This window comes from Chelmon rostratus, chromosome 2 (genome assembly GCF_017976325.1).
Source record: "Chelmon rostratus isolate fCheRos1 chromosome 2, fCheRos1.pri, whole genome shotgun sequence".
Taxonomy (NCBI): Eukaryota; Metazoa; Chordata; class Actinopteri; order Chaetodontiformes; family Chaetodontidae; genus Chelmon; species Chelmon rostratus.
The window spans coordinates 26826002-26844927 of NC_055659.1; the positions used below are offsets into that span (position 1 = coordinate 26826002).

Genomic DNA, 18926 nt, shown 5'->3' on the forward strand with positions numbered 1-18926 from the left:
CAGGTCTAATCCTCAAAAAGGATAGAGGGATTTGGTTTGCTTTGACACCAGGGCAAATATGCCATGTAAATTGTTACAATAGTTTTTGTGAAAACAGACATCTGTAGGAAAATTAAGGCAAAATCACCTGCAGAACCGACATGTGTAAGCTACTTCTCCTCTGATTAACACTGAAGAGCATCTGACAGCTCAGCCAGAGGAGGTACAACTGTTGATATTGTAAGCGTGAGTGTGATAAAGGTGCATTCTACCTGGTTATATCCTCAGTGAGCTGGGAGGGGTCTGGAGGGTAGAACTTGACAGCGAAGGCAAAGTGCCACGGAGAGTCTGAGAAAAGAGAATGAGAGATGGTCGGTCAACCACCATGTTGTACAAAATTGCGATTAAAAATCTAGCACATAAAGACAAAACTCATTTCATATGGCAGAAAAAAACTGGTTTTATGAGTTTACTAATTGAATATTACATGATTGAACATTTATCATCTCAACTACTTGGGAAAGACACTCACTGCGCATCTGCTTCTTGATCTCCTTGGAGGGGTCCAACCAGTTCTGTAAGACAGAAGGCAGAATTCACACAGGGCAGGCTGGAAACATGGCTAATGCACACCCGGTGTCACATTTCGCTCTAATTGCCGTTAGTGTTCCTAATGAAAGCCTTTCCATATGGTTAAATAAAGAAACTGAGCCCTCCCCTGCTGTGCTGCTAAAATGTGCAGAGAGCAGATTTGATTTGAGCATCTGTTTCTTCATTGTGTTGCAAAATCACTGGCAGCCAGCTACCTATCTGATCTCTTCACACACCGCCGTACCGTGCGCTGCTGCGCCTGTAGGGGCACCATTTCTGGTTTGGTTGCTACAGCGTCTCATCGGTGGTGCAGTGCACACTGACTATGTTGTCAGTGTGAAGCTGTGCAGAAGCAAAAGCTGTAAGTCATGCTGTTGGAGAGGCACAGCAACACAGAGGTGGCAATGGAGAGAGCGATGAAATGCCTCCCTCAAGTTTGCAACAGTAAAAAATGTGGATGAAAAATCTACTTTTTGTTGTTTTGGTTTTTTTTTTTGGCTTGAGGAGTTCCATGGAATCTCTCATTACATATCCTCTTATAACACTGTTTCCCTCACAGCCCTGTATGTGTATTGTATGAGTTCATTTCCTCAGAAATGACAAACCCTCTGATTCCAGCAAACTGACAACAGAGATTTTAATCTAAAAAGCCCTCGTCATCAGCACATTACTTAGAAATGAATCTACATGTTTTCTTTTTTAACACAAATTGCATCTATGCTGATTTGGAGGAGGTCTTTACCCTGAATATGCATCTTTATCATGGCATACCTAGCTTTATGTATACTTATATAAGTTTCTTTGTGTCACATTTAGCTATGAGCTAAACGATAAACACTAGCATGGCAGCATACTCACAGTGAAAATGCTAATACGTTAATCAAACATAAAGAACAGGAATGTCATTAGTTTTGCAGGTATTTCGTCATAAACCAAAGTATTGGACAAATCAAAGTTTAGACCTGGCAGTGGATGAAAAGTTATGGGTTCACCAAGCTGCTATAATTCATTGTGAGGAAGGGATGAATGCTAAATTTGATTGCAATTCATGCAATATCTGTTGAGACATATCACTCAGAACCATCCTTGTGAACCTCACGATGGAACGAAATGAAGTCAGGGGATCACCAAAGTCATGAGGACAGAATTCTGTACCAAAATCTATGCCAATCCATCCTGTAGATGTTGAGATATTTGCCTTGATGTGTCATCATTTTAAACTGCTAATTGCACAAAAAGCCAAGGTCACAGACCACCAATGTCTGTATCAAACGGTACGCTAATCCATGTAGTCATTTTTGAAATAATAAAATAAAAATGCTAGAGGAAATATCAGAGGATCACCGAAGTCAGCAGGCTCCACCCTTTGAGAGGCACATATATCTGTACCAAATTCTTTGACAATCCGTCCAACAGCTGTTAAGATACTTCGGTCCACAGTGGTGGACCGATTGGTCGACAGTGAGCCTGGTTCATATGCTTCAAAGAAGTAGAAGCAGCCAAGGAAGTCTACTCACTTACAGTAATTTGAGTTAATGTAATTGTTACTTTGATACTGGCAGGTGTTTGCTGCATGCAGCATAGTTCTGCGCTGCCTGAGGTGCAGGGAGCTGACAGCGATCTGCGCTTACCTGGATACCACCCAGCAGCTGCTTATTAACGCTGACGCTCTTTTTGGCAGCTGGTATCACACCAGTCAGAGCGGAATCAGGGGCATGAAAGGTTAATACAGCACAGCGCAATCGTGTGGCCACGTTGGGAAAACTGCAAGCATCTCTGGCAATTTGAAGCGTGCCTTCTCGTACACACACACACTCACTCAACAAACCGGCAAAAATACACATGCTCCTCCAGCGTTTAATCAGGCTGCTAAAGACTCTAATGAGCCGCAGGCATTCATCGTCCCCATTCTCTTGTATCAGCGAAGGCAGGAGAGCGCTCAATTACTAAGGTGGTCTCTGCTGCTTTGGTTTACTCTGCAGAAAAGCAGGAAGAACTTTTGATCGCTGACTGTTCAAGGTTTCGCTCTCCCCTTTGCAACCTTAGCGCATGAAGCAATCACACGGAAAAAATGTTCTCCCGAACGGTAAAGATTATATCCTTGTTCCCCCAGCTGCGACCTAGAAAGGGCATCTGAAATGACATTTCAATTCTCGGGCTTATTTGGTCTACCAATCAGCAGTGGCCCCAGACAGCAGGATCAAGCAGTGCTCTGATAAGCCTGTCTTTGATGAGCCTGTCATATTGATCCGAGCCGTAGCCTTACCTACACTCAGCGAGAGGAACATATTTGAACTTCAGGTCTGTTTACCTCTCTAACACCCCAGTTAACCTGTCTGAAAGGGCCGAGCTCGTGCTTCATCCAAAGCCCCAGCCGTCAGACACGCGTCAAGTAGCAACATGTGAGCTGACAAAGCGTGCACAAGTTGATGATGCTGACAGAGGCTATGCTCCAGATGTTAAAAGGGACTTAGCCTTGTCATCTTTCCTATCTTCAAAAGGCAGCAGGTTCCTCTGCAGCCTCTCGCAATCACATACCGCCCTTAGGGAGGCCTGCATCAATCAACACCCAAAGCCAAAAGCCACATCTGAGAAAGAGCTCAGCGGACAGCTAGGGCCCGTCGGCTCAGAGTCGATTACTTGATTGTATGAAAATGAGCCTTGTCTCTGCGCCCCCACAAGTCAACAAAGACCAGAGGAAAACATATTCAGACCTTCTACTTGAAATGTCAGAATGATCCGTGAGCTGATTGAAGTTTAATGTATGTACACATTTATCAGAAGCAGAATGTTCTTTAGTTTGGCTGAAAGTTAGATGATGTCAATTATGAAAGAAATAGCACAATCTAAAACAAATGAAACGTTGAACTCAAAAGCAGTAAAAATCCACCTTGCTGATTTCAGTGCACATCATGGGGTTTTGCTGCTCCAGACTTACTTGGTCTGGTGTGACCAGTAGCTTGTGGTGGCTAATGTTAGAGCATTTTTTTCAACCTTTGACCAACTGCACACACTTTAACAACTGCCTGCTGTCCAGACCCACACAGAGCATGGACATTTCCATTGTCCATCCATCTTTGAATGATGGATAATGCGCCCCTGAGAGAGCCAACCCAAGTGAGGGGCGAGGGGAATACAGATTGCTCGGTGAGAAACATGTTTATGCGCTGAGACATCCCATGGGGTTATCGTGGCACACAATTCACTGACCTTCTGGGTGTCTGTGTCGGCAAAGGTCAGACCAAAATAGTCCTTCTCCAGCAAGTTGAGGTGCTCACAGACCATGTCCATCAGGGTCTGTCCTTTGGAGTGTTTCTGCAGACAAACATAGAGGACACAGCAGTGGTAAAAAGGTCAACAGCAATGTCGGAGAAAACAGAATAAAGATCCTCTACTACATTTCTGAAATACCATGCATGCATAAGAGTCTGCTGTTGATATGGCTCCCTTTTATTGGGAAAATCTTGGCTCACCAATATCAGACCCCATTAGGCAGCTGTGCTTGTAAAGACTGCTTTCCTGTTCTCTGGTTCTGCACACAATAAAACAGCTCAACCATTTGGTGTCGTGTCACAGTCGGTGTGCATCAAACACTTGACAGTGAAAATGGACTGTGAATTGCTGGGGAAGATTGGTCTTTGTACTGTAAGCAGAGATTTCACCCGCTCTTGATAGAGTTCAAGGTGAGCATTTCAGGAATGCTTCTTTTCAAATTCAAGTGAAAAGCTCATGTTTTTACATTGAAGGGCGTTTCGATTTCGATTTTTTTTTTTTTTTTGACTAGCTAACATCAGGATACACAGATAAAACTTTTTGTGAATAGTTCTAACAGATTCTTAGACCACATTTGGCAGAGATCAGTATGTCCTTGGTATATAGCCTGGATGCAAGAAGTGTACCGAAATAGAGATGTAGGGAAAGAAACAGACAGAATGTAGACAGAAGTAACTTCATCACTGTTGGTGAAATATGTCATCAAAAGTGAGATTTACACAATGTCCATTCAAGACCAACAGTCTACAGCCTTTCTAGCAGCTCTGAAGCTTCAAAGTGAGCTAAATGATGATGTCAGCATGCTAACATGCACAAGGTTAACGTCTACGTTTAGAGTCATAAACAAAAGTACTGTGACCTTATAATGATGCTAAATGAAAAGTCAGGAGAATGCCAAAGTCTTTCCAATTCACCCTCTGGGGACCATGGACATTTGTACCAGATTTCATAGTAATCCATTCAATAGTTGATGACATATTTCAGTCTGGACCCAAGAAGTGGACCCGTTGATTGACACTGGCGTGGTTATTGCAACGTACATTTTCTAAATCATATACTGTATATAATAATGATCATATATGTAGATAAAAAATCTAGTCAGCCTTGTTTTGAGAGTGGATCATCTAGTGCCTGTCACACTGCGTTAATAGTCATACAATGAAAAAACTGCAGACATTAGCTGTCATGGTGGTTCACTGGTTAGCACACATGCCTCCCAACATGAAGGCCAAAACCTGGTAGGTCAGACTCTGTACTTGCCTGTGTGGAGTTACGATATCTACAAACAAGAATAACAACAAGCTTATTTTTAGCGATTTCATTCTCTACTACTGAGTATTGATTGGTTTGCAACTGAACAGCCGTGGATGTGGAGTCTAACTTTCTCTGTGATCGCTCATTTTAAATGCCAACACAGCCGATCTCACAGCACAGCTGCTGTCATGAATTTGTGTTTTTTGTTCAATTTCTCAGCTGATGTAGTGAGCACATATTAATGATTTTATCCGCAGTGCAACAGCTCGACAATGACTGCTGGTGAAGGTAGTATTCATAATCTGGGATCAAATTTCACACTACTTCTGAGTCTAATAACAGAAACAGAAAAATATGTAAATGAGAACATCGAGCAGAATCACTTGTGCTGATTAACAGCGATCATCATCGCTGAGTACAGACGTGCCCCTCCACCTGAAACATCTCCTGTAAAAATGCAGCATAGAGCACATTTTACATTTTATTTAGTTAATTAATATGGCAAAAATCAACGGCCGATCATCTCTTCAATCATCAATAGCCGATCTGATTGCCAATCGATGCAAGCTTGCTGGACATAATGACTTTTTGCAAGAAATCTGATCAATCGACAATCACTTGGTGAACTAGCAGCCACATGTGTAGGTCAGAAGCAAAAGCATGCTCATATCAATAATATTTCCATTTCAATTTCACAGAGCAAATGAAATATTGATACATCATCAATTCATGCACAGGCCCATACTGCATGGCACTGTTAAACACAGGAGACCTAACACTGAACCACACACCCACAGTATTATACTCTCACAGACACATGGTCCCTCCTCCCCTGGGGCCTACTTTGAGAGGTGACAGGGAGATGGAGCAAGCAGTTGCCAGGGAAACAGATGCAGTATTATCCCTCTGCTGTCTTGTTTCTTAATATCTCAAGGCTAGGACTTGAAAAAGAGTTTCGCCTTTGCCTCATTATGGGTGAAAGGATGGTGGAGCAACACTTGGCAAGTTTTTAGAAGCTCTCGTCGTGTCAGCCAGTGCGTCCCTGGCGTAAAGCAAGAGGATGCTGGATGACATCAGGAGCTGCCAGCAAAGTTAAGGAAACAAGTCAACATGTGGAGTGCGAAAGGACAACAAACCAGCATGAAAGACTCAGTTCCGCCCCAAAAATCTCTGTTCTGCACATCGGCCTGGCCAGGCTTGACCATGCATAGTGAAGCAGATTACATCCCAGCGAACAGAGGGGGAGACTGGGTGAGAGGACCACGGGCAGTCTCAGTCATGCATCCACGACGAGAGACTTAATTAACCCATGAATGTGGCACCTCCTTCAGGGAGAGCGTTCTCAAAGTGTGGCCTGCCTCTCCGCAACACTGTTATTACCAGCGCCTGAAAGCATGAGGGAGGTTCGGATATGGCAGACATGAAGTCCAACCCCGGCAATTAAAGACAGGAAGGGAGAGCAGGCCTGTCAGTGACCTGGAGGTCGGAGCCTCGCGCCAAACCAGAATTTTAAAAATCGTGGGCTGACAACAGGCTGCTTTGTGCACGATTCCCCCGGCAATGATTGGCAGTGCTGCGAGGGCGGGCGAATATTCAGGAAGAGCACTTAAGACACAAAAGCTTTCATAACCATAATGTGAACTATTGTTGTGGTGTGGAAAAGCCCCAGAGGTATTTCTGAATGCTTTCACAGTGCTGAGAGAGAGGTTGGTGCAAGCGTAGCATTCCTGATATTCTTACCTCACACACACTCACACATGAAAAGCGCCCAACCCCCAGCGCACACACCAAGTTTCATGCGCTTGTGCATAAGTATCCTAAGGGGTGGCTCATAATAACAACATTGCTCTTCTATTTTCTCCTTGGATGCACCTGGCTTGCAACCATGTAATAACTATAGATTTCCTAACACCCTTTTAACGACCTCTGCTGAAGGCTTTTATTGGACAAAAGCAACATCCTCTGAACCCCGATATCTATCTAATGAAGTTTTTTTTTTTTTTTATCTTAGCGCCAATACAAAATCAGCCCAAACAAAAGCTCTGGAGGAGCTTTCTGAAATGTGGGAAAAAAAACCCTGATGTCATCATGTTGTCTCAGATTTGAGTTGAAACTTCAATTCTTTAACAGAAAGTTGGTTAAGAATTTGGGTGATGGATTTTGAAAGGTGAGTAAATAACCTTGGCAGGTCTAATGAAAGAGTTTAACACAATAAATACAGTAGGCATTGTGGGATCCAGTTTTTTGGAAGCTTGATCCCTGCAGGAGACTACAGTCCAATCCCCATCCAAATGCAAGTGAGGTCTGACATACTCACTGGACAGCGACTTCCTCCACAGGTTGCCTGGCAACCTCATAATCACAACAAGACCCCAGGAAGTCAAACTACTCCTTCAAAGCAAGCTATGTTTACATGTTGCTGACATGCAACGTTTTGTGACTGCGCAGATAATGACAGGACATGTAGCAAGCAGCGTGACATTGTTGCTATACATACAACTTGTTAGGCAGGAGACTGGATGAGTTGGTCTGCTGTGCAACTCTAGACACTAGAGGCTGCCGTTCACATCAGTGCCGGTTCATATTAACCTTCCCCCAAACATAACCAAGTGGTTTTTGTTGTCTAAATGTAACCAAACATGAACTCTAAAGGTGGCACAAAACAGTCATAGCATTAATTCTCCGGTTAGTCTCTTGTAACTGTTTTGTAAGGCACTGACAAGCATTGTTTTCCTTCAGATAAGGCTCCCAGATCTTTAAAGGTAATAGCCTATTTTGTCCTTTATGTTGGAGGTCTTGTTGTAAAGTTACCCCGCCCTGCCCATAAACATGCACAGTGTATCTCCAGTCCCAGGCCTTGCTGAAGGAGCGCAGAGGCAGCGTACTGAGCTGTGACACAGGCTGGGCCAGACAGAAGCCTGATTTAACTCCGTCATCTCAGGTACACAGGCTGCGGCGCCAGACAGACGCATCATTTCCTCCATGCGGGTGTCTAAATAGATCGTCAGTGAGTGGAATCGAAAGCTGAGCCTAACAAGAAATAGCTTAAAATATTGCTGCATAGTCATCTCCACAGTCGAGTAATTGGGTATGAACTCCTTCAAGCACAATACTGTGAAAGATATTTTAGGAGGAATAATAGAGCTATTCTGGCACAGGTGGATGCCGATGCTAGCCATAAAAGCAGAGAAGTGTATTTATCTAAGGCAATGGACTTCCATCTATCTCTGTCCTCCTCTCTTATGCGTGCCTTCACTTTCCTTCCGCTGCAAGTGGGAAATCTCCTCACACCGCTGGAGTAATGACAACACATATCTCGTGTGGAATGAACACTTTCTTGTGTGCATATATTTTTTGTGCCGCTGTGTGTATTACAGAAATGTGTGACATTGCTTTGGCTTCGCCCCCCTGGTGAGCGCTCAGCGTGGCACCCTCTCTTTTATTCTCTTTGCCTGTTTTATCCGCTCTGTGCAGCACTGTACAACGCACGCAACTGCCTACAGAGGAAAACAACAACAAAGGAAATAAAAAACATTGCTTTTCAACGGTTTGTTCAAAGCACGTTAAGGCTAATTCTAGAAAACACGTTACCCACAAATTGCTTGTCATCACGCATACCTCGATTTCTCCTTCGAACTCGGCGGAGTCCAGCAGGGTCACTTTGAAGGGGGTGGTTTTAAGTCGCTTGGAGCCTTTCTGGGGAGATTTGGGGGTTTTGTTTGGGGACATCTTCTCGGACATGTCGTCTGTTTCTCTGTGTTCATCACGATACTTGGAGTTCTGTTCCTTAACACAAAAATGTAGAAAAGGTTATAGATTTCATCTGTCATCCTTGGCACCTAAGTGGATATTTGAAACAGTTTAAATACATTGAAGTACTGCATCACTATCAGGACAATGCCTTAAGATTAAGTACTTTGATTACAATGGTCTACGGGAAAGTCAGTGTAGAGTCAGCATTGGGGCTTTAATGGATATTTGACTGTTGGCACTGTGTGATCTACTGGAAACTGCATTGACTCTCAGTTGACTAATCACTGAATTACAAGACGAAACAGAAATCAGAAATAAAATCTAATCACAGCAATCATCAGTGCTGTTTTCTCTGTATATAATCGACATATAGACTCCTCCGACTTTGCTTCAGACCAGGCAGAACTGCTGCAATCTCAGGGAAGGATGTAAGTTAACGAATCCAGATAAAACTCCTTCATAATAAGTGTCATCTTCATCTACAAGACTCGGAGGTCTGTTGTAAAGGAGCCAATATGAACAAATGGACCCTATTTTCCTGCCATGTAATGATATTCTCAGCTCACTGAAGCACGAGGCACTGCATCAGCTCTTTGCACGTTCAAACTTAGCTTAGTTTAAAGATCGTATTTAGTTTTAAGATTATTCTTTTAATGCAGTTCTCACACAGAAATAACTGCCAGGTGTGACTGATGCTAGCAGCACTTACATAAACATAAAAAGATGTGATGTGGAATTTGGTCAACAAATCAGAGACTCGATCAAATGCTCTTTTAGGAATCATGGAAAAATAATATCATACGCCTGAAAATGTTGTGCAAACACAATCAGACTAAATACCATTGGCTAGGTTAGCATATGAATACTATTTTCCAAAATAAAACTTTTATTTACAAAGGACCAGGATCAGTTAAGGTTTAAGGTATCTTTCGCCACTGTTATTTTTGGCAGTCGTGTTACAGCTTGACTTCCTGTTTACAAAGTGGACTGATTTGTTGTGTTGTTTGTTTTGTCTCATATGCAGCCAGCTTCTAATCACTAAGAATACACAAACTTCATAATGAATGGAAACACATTCCAGCAAAACACATTATTTCCTCAATCTTTACTCTCACAACCACTGGGAAGTCTGTGCCTTCAGGTGTAATCCATCACTGCAATTAGAGCCGCGCTGACCTGTTTGGCCATCTTGCTGTCCGAAGCGGAGTCCTGCATGCCTGCTGCTGCTCCCTGCTGGCTGGGAGGACTCCCGTCTGGCTCTCTTCACCTCCGACTCAGGGCCTGCTTCTGTCTCTTCACCAACGTAACAGCAACCTGCGGCGAGACAAGATCACAGCAAAAAATGTTCAAATAGGGTCTCAGATGATTAGCGCCTTATCTTCAAGCTGCCATGTCAAAAGCATTTAATGCACGCTTTTTATCAGGAACAAAAGAGCCGAGAAGGCAGCAGGTGCTGCAGCTGGAGACTGTGAAAAATTCTGAACACGAACGCGCTCACCCCAAAACAATAACGGCGCCAGCGCCAGGATCACACGCTCATCACACATTCTGAGAGCTGTGGCTTCTTGATACAACACAATTTCCACAGACATAATTCACCTTGCCGTCAAGGACATTTACTTTAATTATAAAATCCTTCACTGAGCCAGATAATGATCATCTATTTAAGCAAGACAAGCTGCAGCACTAAGATGACGAAGACCAAAAAAAATGAATTAGCGAATTAGGCCGCGTGCGCTGCCGTCAGTGCTCATGGCTATCAACAGTGAATTCCTTCAGTCACAAAGGTGTTCAGCCAAAAAAACCAATAAAGGTACTGTCACTAATCCATGAGTGGATACGAACGCTTGGGCAGGCAGTAGGGTGTCATCATGTCTTCTCTTTCTTTGATTTGGCTAATAAAAAACATATTCAGGCATTAATCCTAAATACCGCAAAGATGCACACAGTATAATATTAAAAAGCAGACCCAGCCATTTGTTTCATGTCATCTGTCTTGAAGTGTTGTTCCTTTCCTGTCTGTGCAGCCACCTCCCTTCGTCTACCTCACCGACTTCTTCTTCACTCTGTTCAGTTCTACATCTGTAGGCTGTCGGCGTGGCTGGACTGAACTCTAACATCAGCTGAAGTGAAAGCAGAGTGCAGTTTGTCCGTTGAGATAGGCGTGTACTGTAAGCATGTCTAAACAGAGGCTCAGCAGAAAGATATCATCTGAGTAAATTAATTGGGACTTTTCACATCGACGCCGCTGAACGAGTGTTTTTTTTTTCTCATGAGTATCTTATTCATTTCCAAACCAGGTCACAGTGCTACATTCACAATGCAGTGTGTAGTAGAGAGAGCAGAGTAGTAGCTTGGATGTGGGTAGCAGAGCTAACGTTATCTCCACACTTCATACTGCAGTGCAAGCTCAGCTGGTTTTGTTGTAACAGGAAAGCCTCCTGTGCAGCGTCGCTGTGTGTGTCTGTCACTGCCGAGTGGAAATGTCCCATTGTACACTGTACTTACATAATGCACTTTGGGTCAGTGTTGGACAGGAGCGGCGGTACTACTTCAACGACATTTCTCAGTAGTGTGGTGGTTCAGGGCCTGCGGGGGGGATACGAATGTATCGCAAGCTTGAGTTTGCTTGATGGAAATATGGCAGAGAGTGAGGACGGAGAGGAGCTGATGCCCGGAGAGTCAGGGTTTTATTCTTTTCCTACAGAGGTTTGAGTTGAGTCATTAAATTTTGAGTTTGTCCAGCAAACGTACCCAAGTCTAGGTTGAGCATTCCCGTGCAAGCACAAGTGTGTGTGTGTTTAATTATCAACTGAACTGAACAGTTTCCTGTTCAACTGTTTCCTGCCTATCCATTTGATTGACAGTTTTATTGATCACTGAGTTAGCACTGACTTAGAACGAAGTTGTAGCTTAGCTTGCTACATTTCTCTGGGAGTAGGTTTGGTGCAGTGAAGCTTCATATGATGAAGAGTAACAGGTAGTTTAGCTCACCACTATTTCCAAGTAGCTTGTCTGTTGCTGCCGTATGTAAATCTACTTCATAGTCTGTATAAGGTATGAATTATAACAGTTGTCCAATAGGGCTGTCGGCCTGTGTATCAACCTGACTTCAGCAAAACACAACTGATGGTCCCAACCCCATTGATAAAGCAAGAAATTCCACTAATTAAGCCTGATAAGGCACACCTGTGACGTGAAAACCATTTCAGGTGACTACCTCTTGAAGCACATCGAGAGAATGCCAAGAGTGTGCAAAGCGGTAATCAGAGCAAAGGGTGGCTGTTTTAAAGAAACTAGAATATAAAACATGTTTTCAGTTATTTCACCTTTGTTTGTTAAGTACATAACTCCACATGTGTTCATTTACGGTTTTAATGCCTTCAGTGAGAATCTACAATAAAGAAAACACATTGAATGAGAAGGTGTGTCCAAACTTTTGGCCTGTACAGTATATATAGACTGTTGCACAACATACTTTGGGTTTTCTGCCATATAAATGCTGTTGAGAAGCCTAATCCTAACACTTGTATTACTAAGAATGAGTCACATTACGTTCACTAATTAACCATCATTATAGGGCAGGTTACTCCCTCCAAAACACATCGGCCTAAGATATGTTACCTTCCCTTTTATTTTGTCACCATAAAAAAAAAAAACCATGATATAAATTTCAGGTCATCGCCCAGCCCTAAAACGATGTGCCTTATATGGATTTTTAAATGTTTACTGCATAATTATGTAAGAACTGTTCTCTTCAAACTTTGACATAAAATGTGTATTTATTCTGTTTGCATGATAATAGAAGGAACCTTTTTGGTGTCAGATATTTGTTTATAGAGCTTAGAAAAACCAACTTGGTAGACATGTTTTGTTGCACTTCTCTGGAATAATTTATATTATTTTCTGACAAGGTTTTGTTTCCCCAATGCAGCAGTATGTTTGATGTCTTCTAAGCCGATGTGGGCTGGGTACTTTTATGTGAATGATGAAAAAAAAATCACATTGAGTGCATTACACTGTTGTCTGTTTGGGAAAAGTTGCTTCCCTGCCTCTCCCACAGTGGATTTCTCTGATACTGAACATTCACTGTGAATGATACAGCTAGTTGAACATGTTAAAATCCATTGTGGGGATGATATTGTCCATTTTTGGCCACTTATTCAACTGAGAAAGAAAAAGTAGCGACTTACCATCGCCCAAAAATACAAGGTAGCCTGTTTTTAGATATTGTTACACCACTCTGTGGGTTGAAAAAGATGCTTATGACCCCGGAACGTGCTCCTCCATGACCTTTCATCAAAGGAAGACAAGGCCCACAATGTGTGAATATATCCTCAGTGGGATCTACAATACACAGCATATAGGAGTAATGCCTACGTGTTAAAGACTTCCCAAGATGATACTCCAAGACCTCGTACATAATCCAGTCCCTATATGACCCTGGAGGTCTCGCTGCCTCACACGCAGCAAATCACATCAACATAATGTACTGGGGGTTGATGACTGAGGCAGGAACACAACCGGTTCACACTGGTTCAGAGAAGAGACAATCCCCCTCTGACTTCCAACCAGCGTAGGTCTTGACATATTGCACGTGGTTAAAGGAGTGTGAAACCCTCCCCCCTCACTCCTCCTCCTCCTCCTCCTCCTCCTGCTGCTGCTGCTGCTGTGCTGCGCTGTAACAACCGTCCCATTACTTACAATCACAGTGATTTGACAGAAATGAATTCCCTTCCTTGGGGACAAAAATGAAGCGTGGAGTGGTGTGTCCACTCAGGGCCTCATTTCGCTCTTGCTGTCTGATCCAGCTGGGCACTGAACTTTAAGTTGCTAAATCAATTTTCCCTCACTGGCTGAATCGTGGATATGACTGCCAAAGAAACTTCCTGATTAGAGAGGAAAAACTCCACCGGGCATCGTATTCTGGTGGCGAAGGAAGCAACCGCCACCATGTCTTTCCGTTGTCGCCCTCCCAGTACGATTCAGTCAAGCTGAAAATAACGTTGCGTCTCCCCTGTGTGCATTACAGGCGCGCATTTTCTCATTCGGTCCAAGTCAAACAGAAGCTCACTTAACATCCATCTGGGCTACATGACACAATGCATTCATCTACAGCCATCTGTGTGGATATACCTGTCTCTGCTGTGCTGTGTTCACAGCAACACACACAGCTCAAAACAGCTCCGGTCGAACCATTTCTGCTCCCCACTGTGGACGTTTTTCACTTCTCTGCCGAACACATTACCGAACACACAGCCAACCATGACACACTTACTAACCATACCCAAATTGATAGTTACTGCTGCTTTGAAGTGGTCATAAAAGATTTGTACGATACGTGTCAGCCAGTAATGAAAAAGCCCTTTGAGGACACATGCGCACACGTACACACAATTGAGAATACAAATCACATAAATCACATAATCCAAAGCTAGTTTGTATTAAATGGGGCCCCTTATTGAGACATCTTCTCATGAAATCAGATTAATTGGTAAATTAATGCAGATTGATGTCATAGAGTGAGGCAGCACAGCCCCGCGAATGCATTAATTTCCTTTAACAGACCATTACCCACAATCACCTCCATCAACCCAGCGACCGACACCTCTACAGAGGAGAAGAAAGCACCTCACAGCACAGGAATACACTGCGTGTTTCCTTTGTTGTGCACTGCGTGCAGTTCACTGACGATGTCTGTCTTTGATATCTGCCATCAGCAATAATGATTCATCACAAAGAAAAGTGCATTGTTTCCTTGGAGGGTTATGAAACGCCACTCTTCCCTAACAAGCGTAGCCTTTTCCCTTGTTTCTCCTGCCTCTATCTCTTTCCCTTCATTTTCATCAGAGGTGAGCTTTAATCTAAGTGAGGCAAGTGGAGGGAGAACGAGAGAGGGAGCGCGCATGACTGTGGAAGACTACTGGCTCAGCTCTTAGATGCAGTTGCCATGGTAACAGCATAGAGTACTCTTTTTTTTTTTCCTCTCCCACAGCCGATCGTCTCTCTCCTCAGAGGAGTAACAGAGAAACAGAGAGAGGAACGGAACAAGGACAGAAGATGAGAGGCCAGAAAGACAGAGGGATCAAGGATAAACTGAAAAGATAGGAAATGACAAGAGGGAGGAAATAAGCTGATGTGGCATCACGGCTCAAAGGAAATGTCAAACAGCCTCCCCCTCTGGTTAGCAGTGGAGGGGCTGCACACAGCTGCACACGGGGACGGATGAGGAGTTTGAAGCCGAGATGCAGGCCGCTGCTGTTAACCAGCAAACACAACCTGCTCCTCATCTGAGCCTCCACACTGCACAGTCATCACTATTTGGCCCCTACACAACTCTAATTCCACTGTACAATCCATGGCTCAGCTCTGTGGTCTTAATCACATTTATCCATTAGCATGCACTGAGCGCACAATGCAGTCGAGTAATCACTGAGCACTGCCCTGCCAAAAGAGAGAGACAGAACACAATAGCGACTACAATGCGCCGCCTTACCAGCTCGCAAGTTATTTGCATATAATATGGGTTCAACTGTTGCCATGCAGTCATGTAAGTGCACACACGGGTCTGCGGCTACAGCTGCCGTTCACACGTTTCACTTTAAAAGAGAGTCGCAAGTGCACTTCATGAGTGATTTCACTATGAGGAAGACTCAAGTGTTGACCTTCCAGCTTCCACAGTCTGGACCACAGGTTGTAAACTAGGGGAAAGAGGAATGGGGTCAGAGTGAGACGTGCTAGATGTGTACAAGTACAAGGAATTTCAGATTCTGTTAAAGGATGAAGTGACAGTGACGCTATACTGTAGATGAAAGTGACGTCTTGGATTACAGGCGCAGAGAGCTAAAGACCAGTCCCAATTCAGGGCTAGAGGTCAAATACAGATGACTGATACTGAATCGTGACTGATAGTCGGAGAACCTGCAAGCCTTCGATGGATATGAAACAATCAAAACATCCGCCCACCAAGCTTGAAATTCTGTTGTGACTTTTTGTAGAAACCTGATACATTCATTCAGTTTAAAGCTCAGTTGTGGATTTTGGATGATTTCAGACTGTGAATTCAGTGTTTTGGTCCCAGTTCAAAAAATAAAGCAATCTGAGAATCAAACTGATGGAGTATACAGCCACACTACTGGCATCACGTGTTCTTTCATTTCTTTCTTAGAAAGTTAAAATGTGATCATCTCACCGTGTCATCAAAAACTCCAGCTCTTCTTCCTAGAAAGCAGCCGTGCCTCTGTCTGACATGTCTCGGCCCCACTGATGCACGGCACGCTGCAGTATGTCAGTGACAGTTCATACAGTCACTCGGAGACGACGAAGGGAGGCTCAACGGCTCTCATTCACCAACATTACACATACGGCCTGTCACACACACTGACAACCACACCGAAACGCTGATGGAAGCCACTCAGTCATCGCCCAGAGCACATTTTTACAACGTGCCATGTGTTAAGAGATGCAGTGTGTTTTTCCACTCTAGCGGCGTTCCGTTCCTGAGACGGCGATGCAGCCCGAACACCTCTCCTGCCCCCCAGCCCACCACTCTGCTGCGTTTCCTGTATGAGCTCCTGCCAATGGTTGGTGACAGATTGGACTGAGTGGAAAGACTAATGCTTAAGTAAAGTACAGCCATAACAACTGCATGACTCTTCAAGCTTCACATTCCTGCAACGGCCTGGAATCACCCGCAGAGAGAGAAATATTTCCTCCTCGCAGCTGTAGTAAGGACACGTGCTCGCCTTCCTCTCAGCAGACTAGATGTCTGGACACAAAGTTTGCCACTCACTTGGCTAAATTAAAGGTGCTCGCTCTCAGATGAATATCAACGCGCACAGTCGCAGGCGGAGAGCAGAATTAGCCAGAGCCAGAGGGAGGCTGGGTATAAATTGCTGCAGAGACATCATTCTGTCACAGTGTATCTAATGGAAACTGACCTTTCTCACGCTGTGCTGGAGACCAGTGGTGCATGCACGAGGCAGGACGCCTCAGCGCTGACGGGTCTGTCCCTGAAGCTGCCAGACGCCGCGCACCGCAGGGACTACAAATGCAGCTGATGCTGGGATAAATGAGCAAACGCAGAACCGCTAACAGGGAAACATAGCGGTTTGAGAGGACGCTAACGGGAGTTTAGGGCAGAAATGAGGACATGGGTGTGGGAGCACATGGGCGGTTGTACAGACATCATCATGAACCTCGGGGGCAGGGAGACACATGGTTGCAAGACATAGCTTGTTGGCTTGTAAGTGCTCTGTCAAAGCTGTGCTGCATTCTCAGAAGCACGAATATGACACACAGATCCATGCTACTTAAAGGCATTACCCTTCAAATGCGTGTTTTTGAAATATTCCCTTTTGTCTCTTGTGAATGTTCAGGGTCCAATTGTCAAAGTCTCCCAAAACAAGTCTTCCAGCATGTTTTGTTTCTTCTTACCACCCACTTTATGTCTGAATAATTACTATTTCATGGCAAGGGCTCCCATTCCCTCCACCAAATGTCAATAATTTGAGAATATTTTGTACTGGTAATGAAAAATACACCACTTGTTCCACTTTCATCCCATCAGATGCATACAATATGTTGCATATGAATCAACATATTGTATTGGAGTCTAACACTTACAGATGCGAACACGTGTGCCTCCTGTTTTATCAGTTCCTGTCAAAAAGCGCTGTCACACTCTCAAAGGCCACTGTGTAATTGTCTCGGCGTGAAGCCTCCGCTGTGCTCCAGTTAATGAGAGACTGTCACAATGGCTGCACATCCCAAACCAGATTCTCAACCACTGTAATCTGCGAGCGGCAAAATCCATTCCTTGCAACCACAATTACAGCTGGTTGTTGGCTTTGGTGAAGTGCTGATGACAAAAAAAAAAAAATAACCAAACAGGTCAGAGCGGTTTCAATAATGGTGCACTGAAACAACTCGCAAGCATTTTTGCTGTTTACTGCAGGTTAAAGATAAACTGATCACGAAAACAGATAAGCACTGTTAAGATGCTGACAATGTTAACATAACACTTGTACACATTTGTTAGCCTAGTGACTGTCAGCAGGCAGTCCGATAAAGTGTGTTATTTATGAATAAATGCATCAATTTAAGTCCCTTGCCTTCCCACTTTAAAGCGCACTTTCTATGCAGTTCACAAATTCCAAACTGCAGCATAATACAAGATACTCCAGGGGCGTCAACTCACCAGAATCCCAGGCAAGATGATGTTTGTTCTCCATTAGATGAGACAAACTCCACTGTGCCGCAGTTCAAGTCCAGCTGTCAATAAATCCACATCACTCAACAATTTCACACAGGACTCGTCTGATGACCCAAACTGCTTGAAGATTTGCCTCAGCACGGCACACACACAGCTAGTCCCACCCTCATTTTCCCTTTCCCTTTGAAGAAATACACACACATCCTCCCACGCAACACATTCACTTTCCCTTTGATTTCGCTTTCTGCATTAGGCCTATTTTAATTTACTTTTCTTTTTGTTCTTATGTATATATTTCATATTCATTTTTGCGGTTTTCGTATTTTTCTCATGTGTTTACAAGCCTCTAGCTTCTCTTCTGTTTTGTGCTGTTTACTGTAGCCCACTTTGTCATTATGCTTATTTTCAAGCAGAAACAAATCAGCTGCCTCGCAATCAGTTCGAAAGCAGTCACTGACTGCGGGAGCATTTGTTGACAAGCCCCTTTCAGACGTGCACCTTGATGTGATGAAAATCTGACATGGTGGGCTCATGTCTGAATAATGTTTGAAGAATGTTTGATTTACTTTGATAGGGAAAAGTCACAACAGCAATCTTCGTAGGGTGTTGTAAAATTTCCACTTCCAACACTGCATGAATAATGCTAACTGCGACTAGATCATATTGAATAAGCCTACAAACTTGCCAGGGTTTACTCTGTGTGTGTTTGTGTGTGTGTGAGTGTGCTGCTGTAGCCTTTACATCACCTGGATTAATTGATTTTTTTGGGGGGACTTCAGTTAAATCCAATAAACTGTTAACACAGATCCCCACTGGGCATTTTGACACTAACACACTACTGGTGGACTTTTGCTTGTCCCTG

The 18926-nt window shown here is 43.7% G+C and overlaps 1 protein-coding gene across 3 annotated transcripts in view; it reads right to left on the reverse strand.

Annotated features, from left to right (window-relative positions):
- Nucleotides 1–18926, reverse strand: part of LOC121625056 (band 4.1-like protein 1) — a 74179-nt gene that overhangs the window by 22385 nt on the left and 32868 nt on the right. Inside the window, exons 1-6 of one of the 3 annotated variants that reach the window (XM_041963104.1) lie at nucleotides 16043–16108; nucleotides 10027–10164; nucleotides 8716–8883; nucleotides 3781–3885; nucleotides 512–554; nucleotides 252–327 (exon numbers count right to left, since the gene is read on the reverse strand). In XM_041963104.1, the coding sequence (XP_041819038.1) occupies nucleotides 252–327; nucleotides 512–554; nucleotides 3781–3885; nucleotides 8716–8883; nucleotides 10027–10065 (431 nt within the window). In that variant the 5' untranslated portion in view covers nucleotides 10066–10164; nucleotides 16043–16108. Of the gene's footprint in view, nucleotides 1–251; nucleotides 328–511; nucleotides 555–3780; nucleotides 3886–8715; nucleotides 8884–10026; nucleotides 10165–16042; nucleotides 16109–18926 lie in introns of those variants that run through there. The other 2 variants (XM_041963113.1, XM_041963096.1) reach the window with 2 other exon arrangements.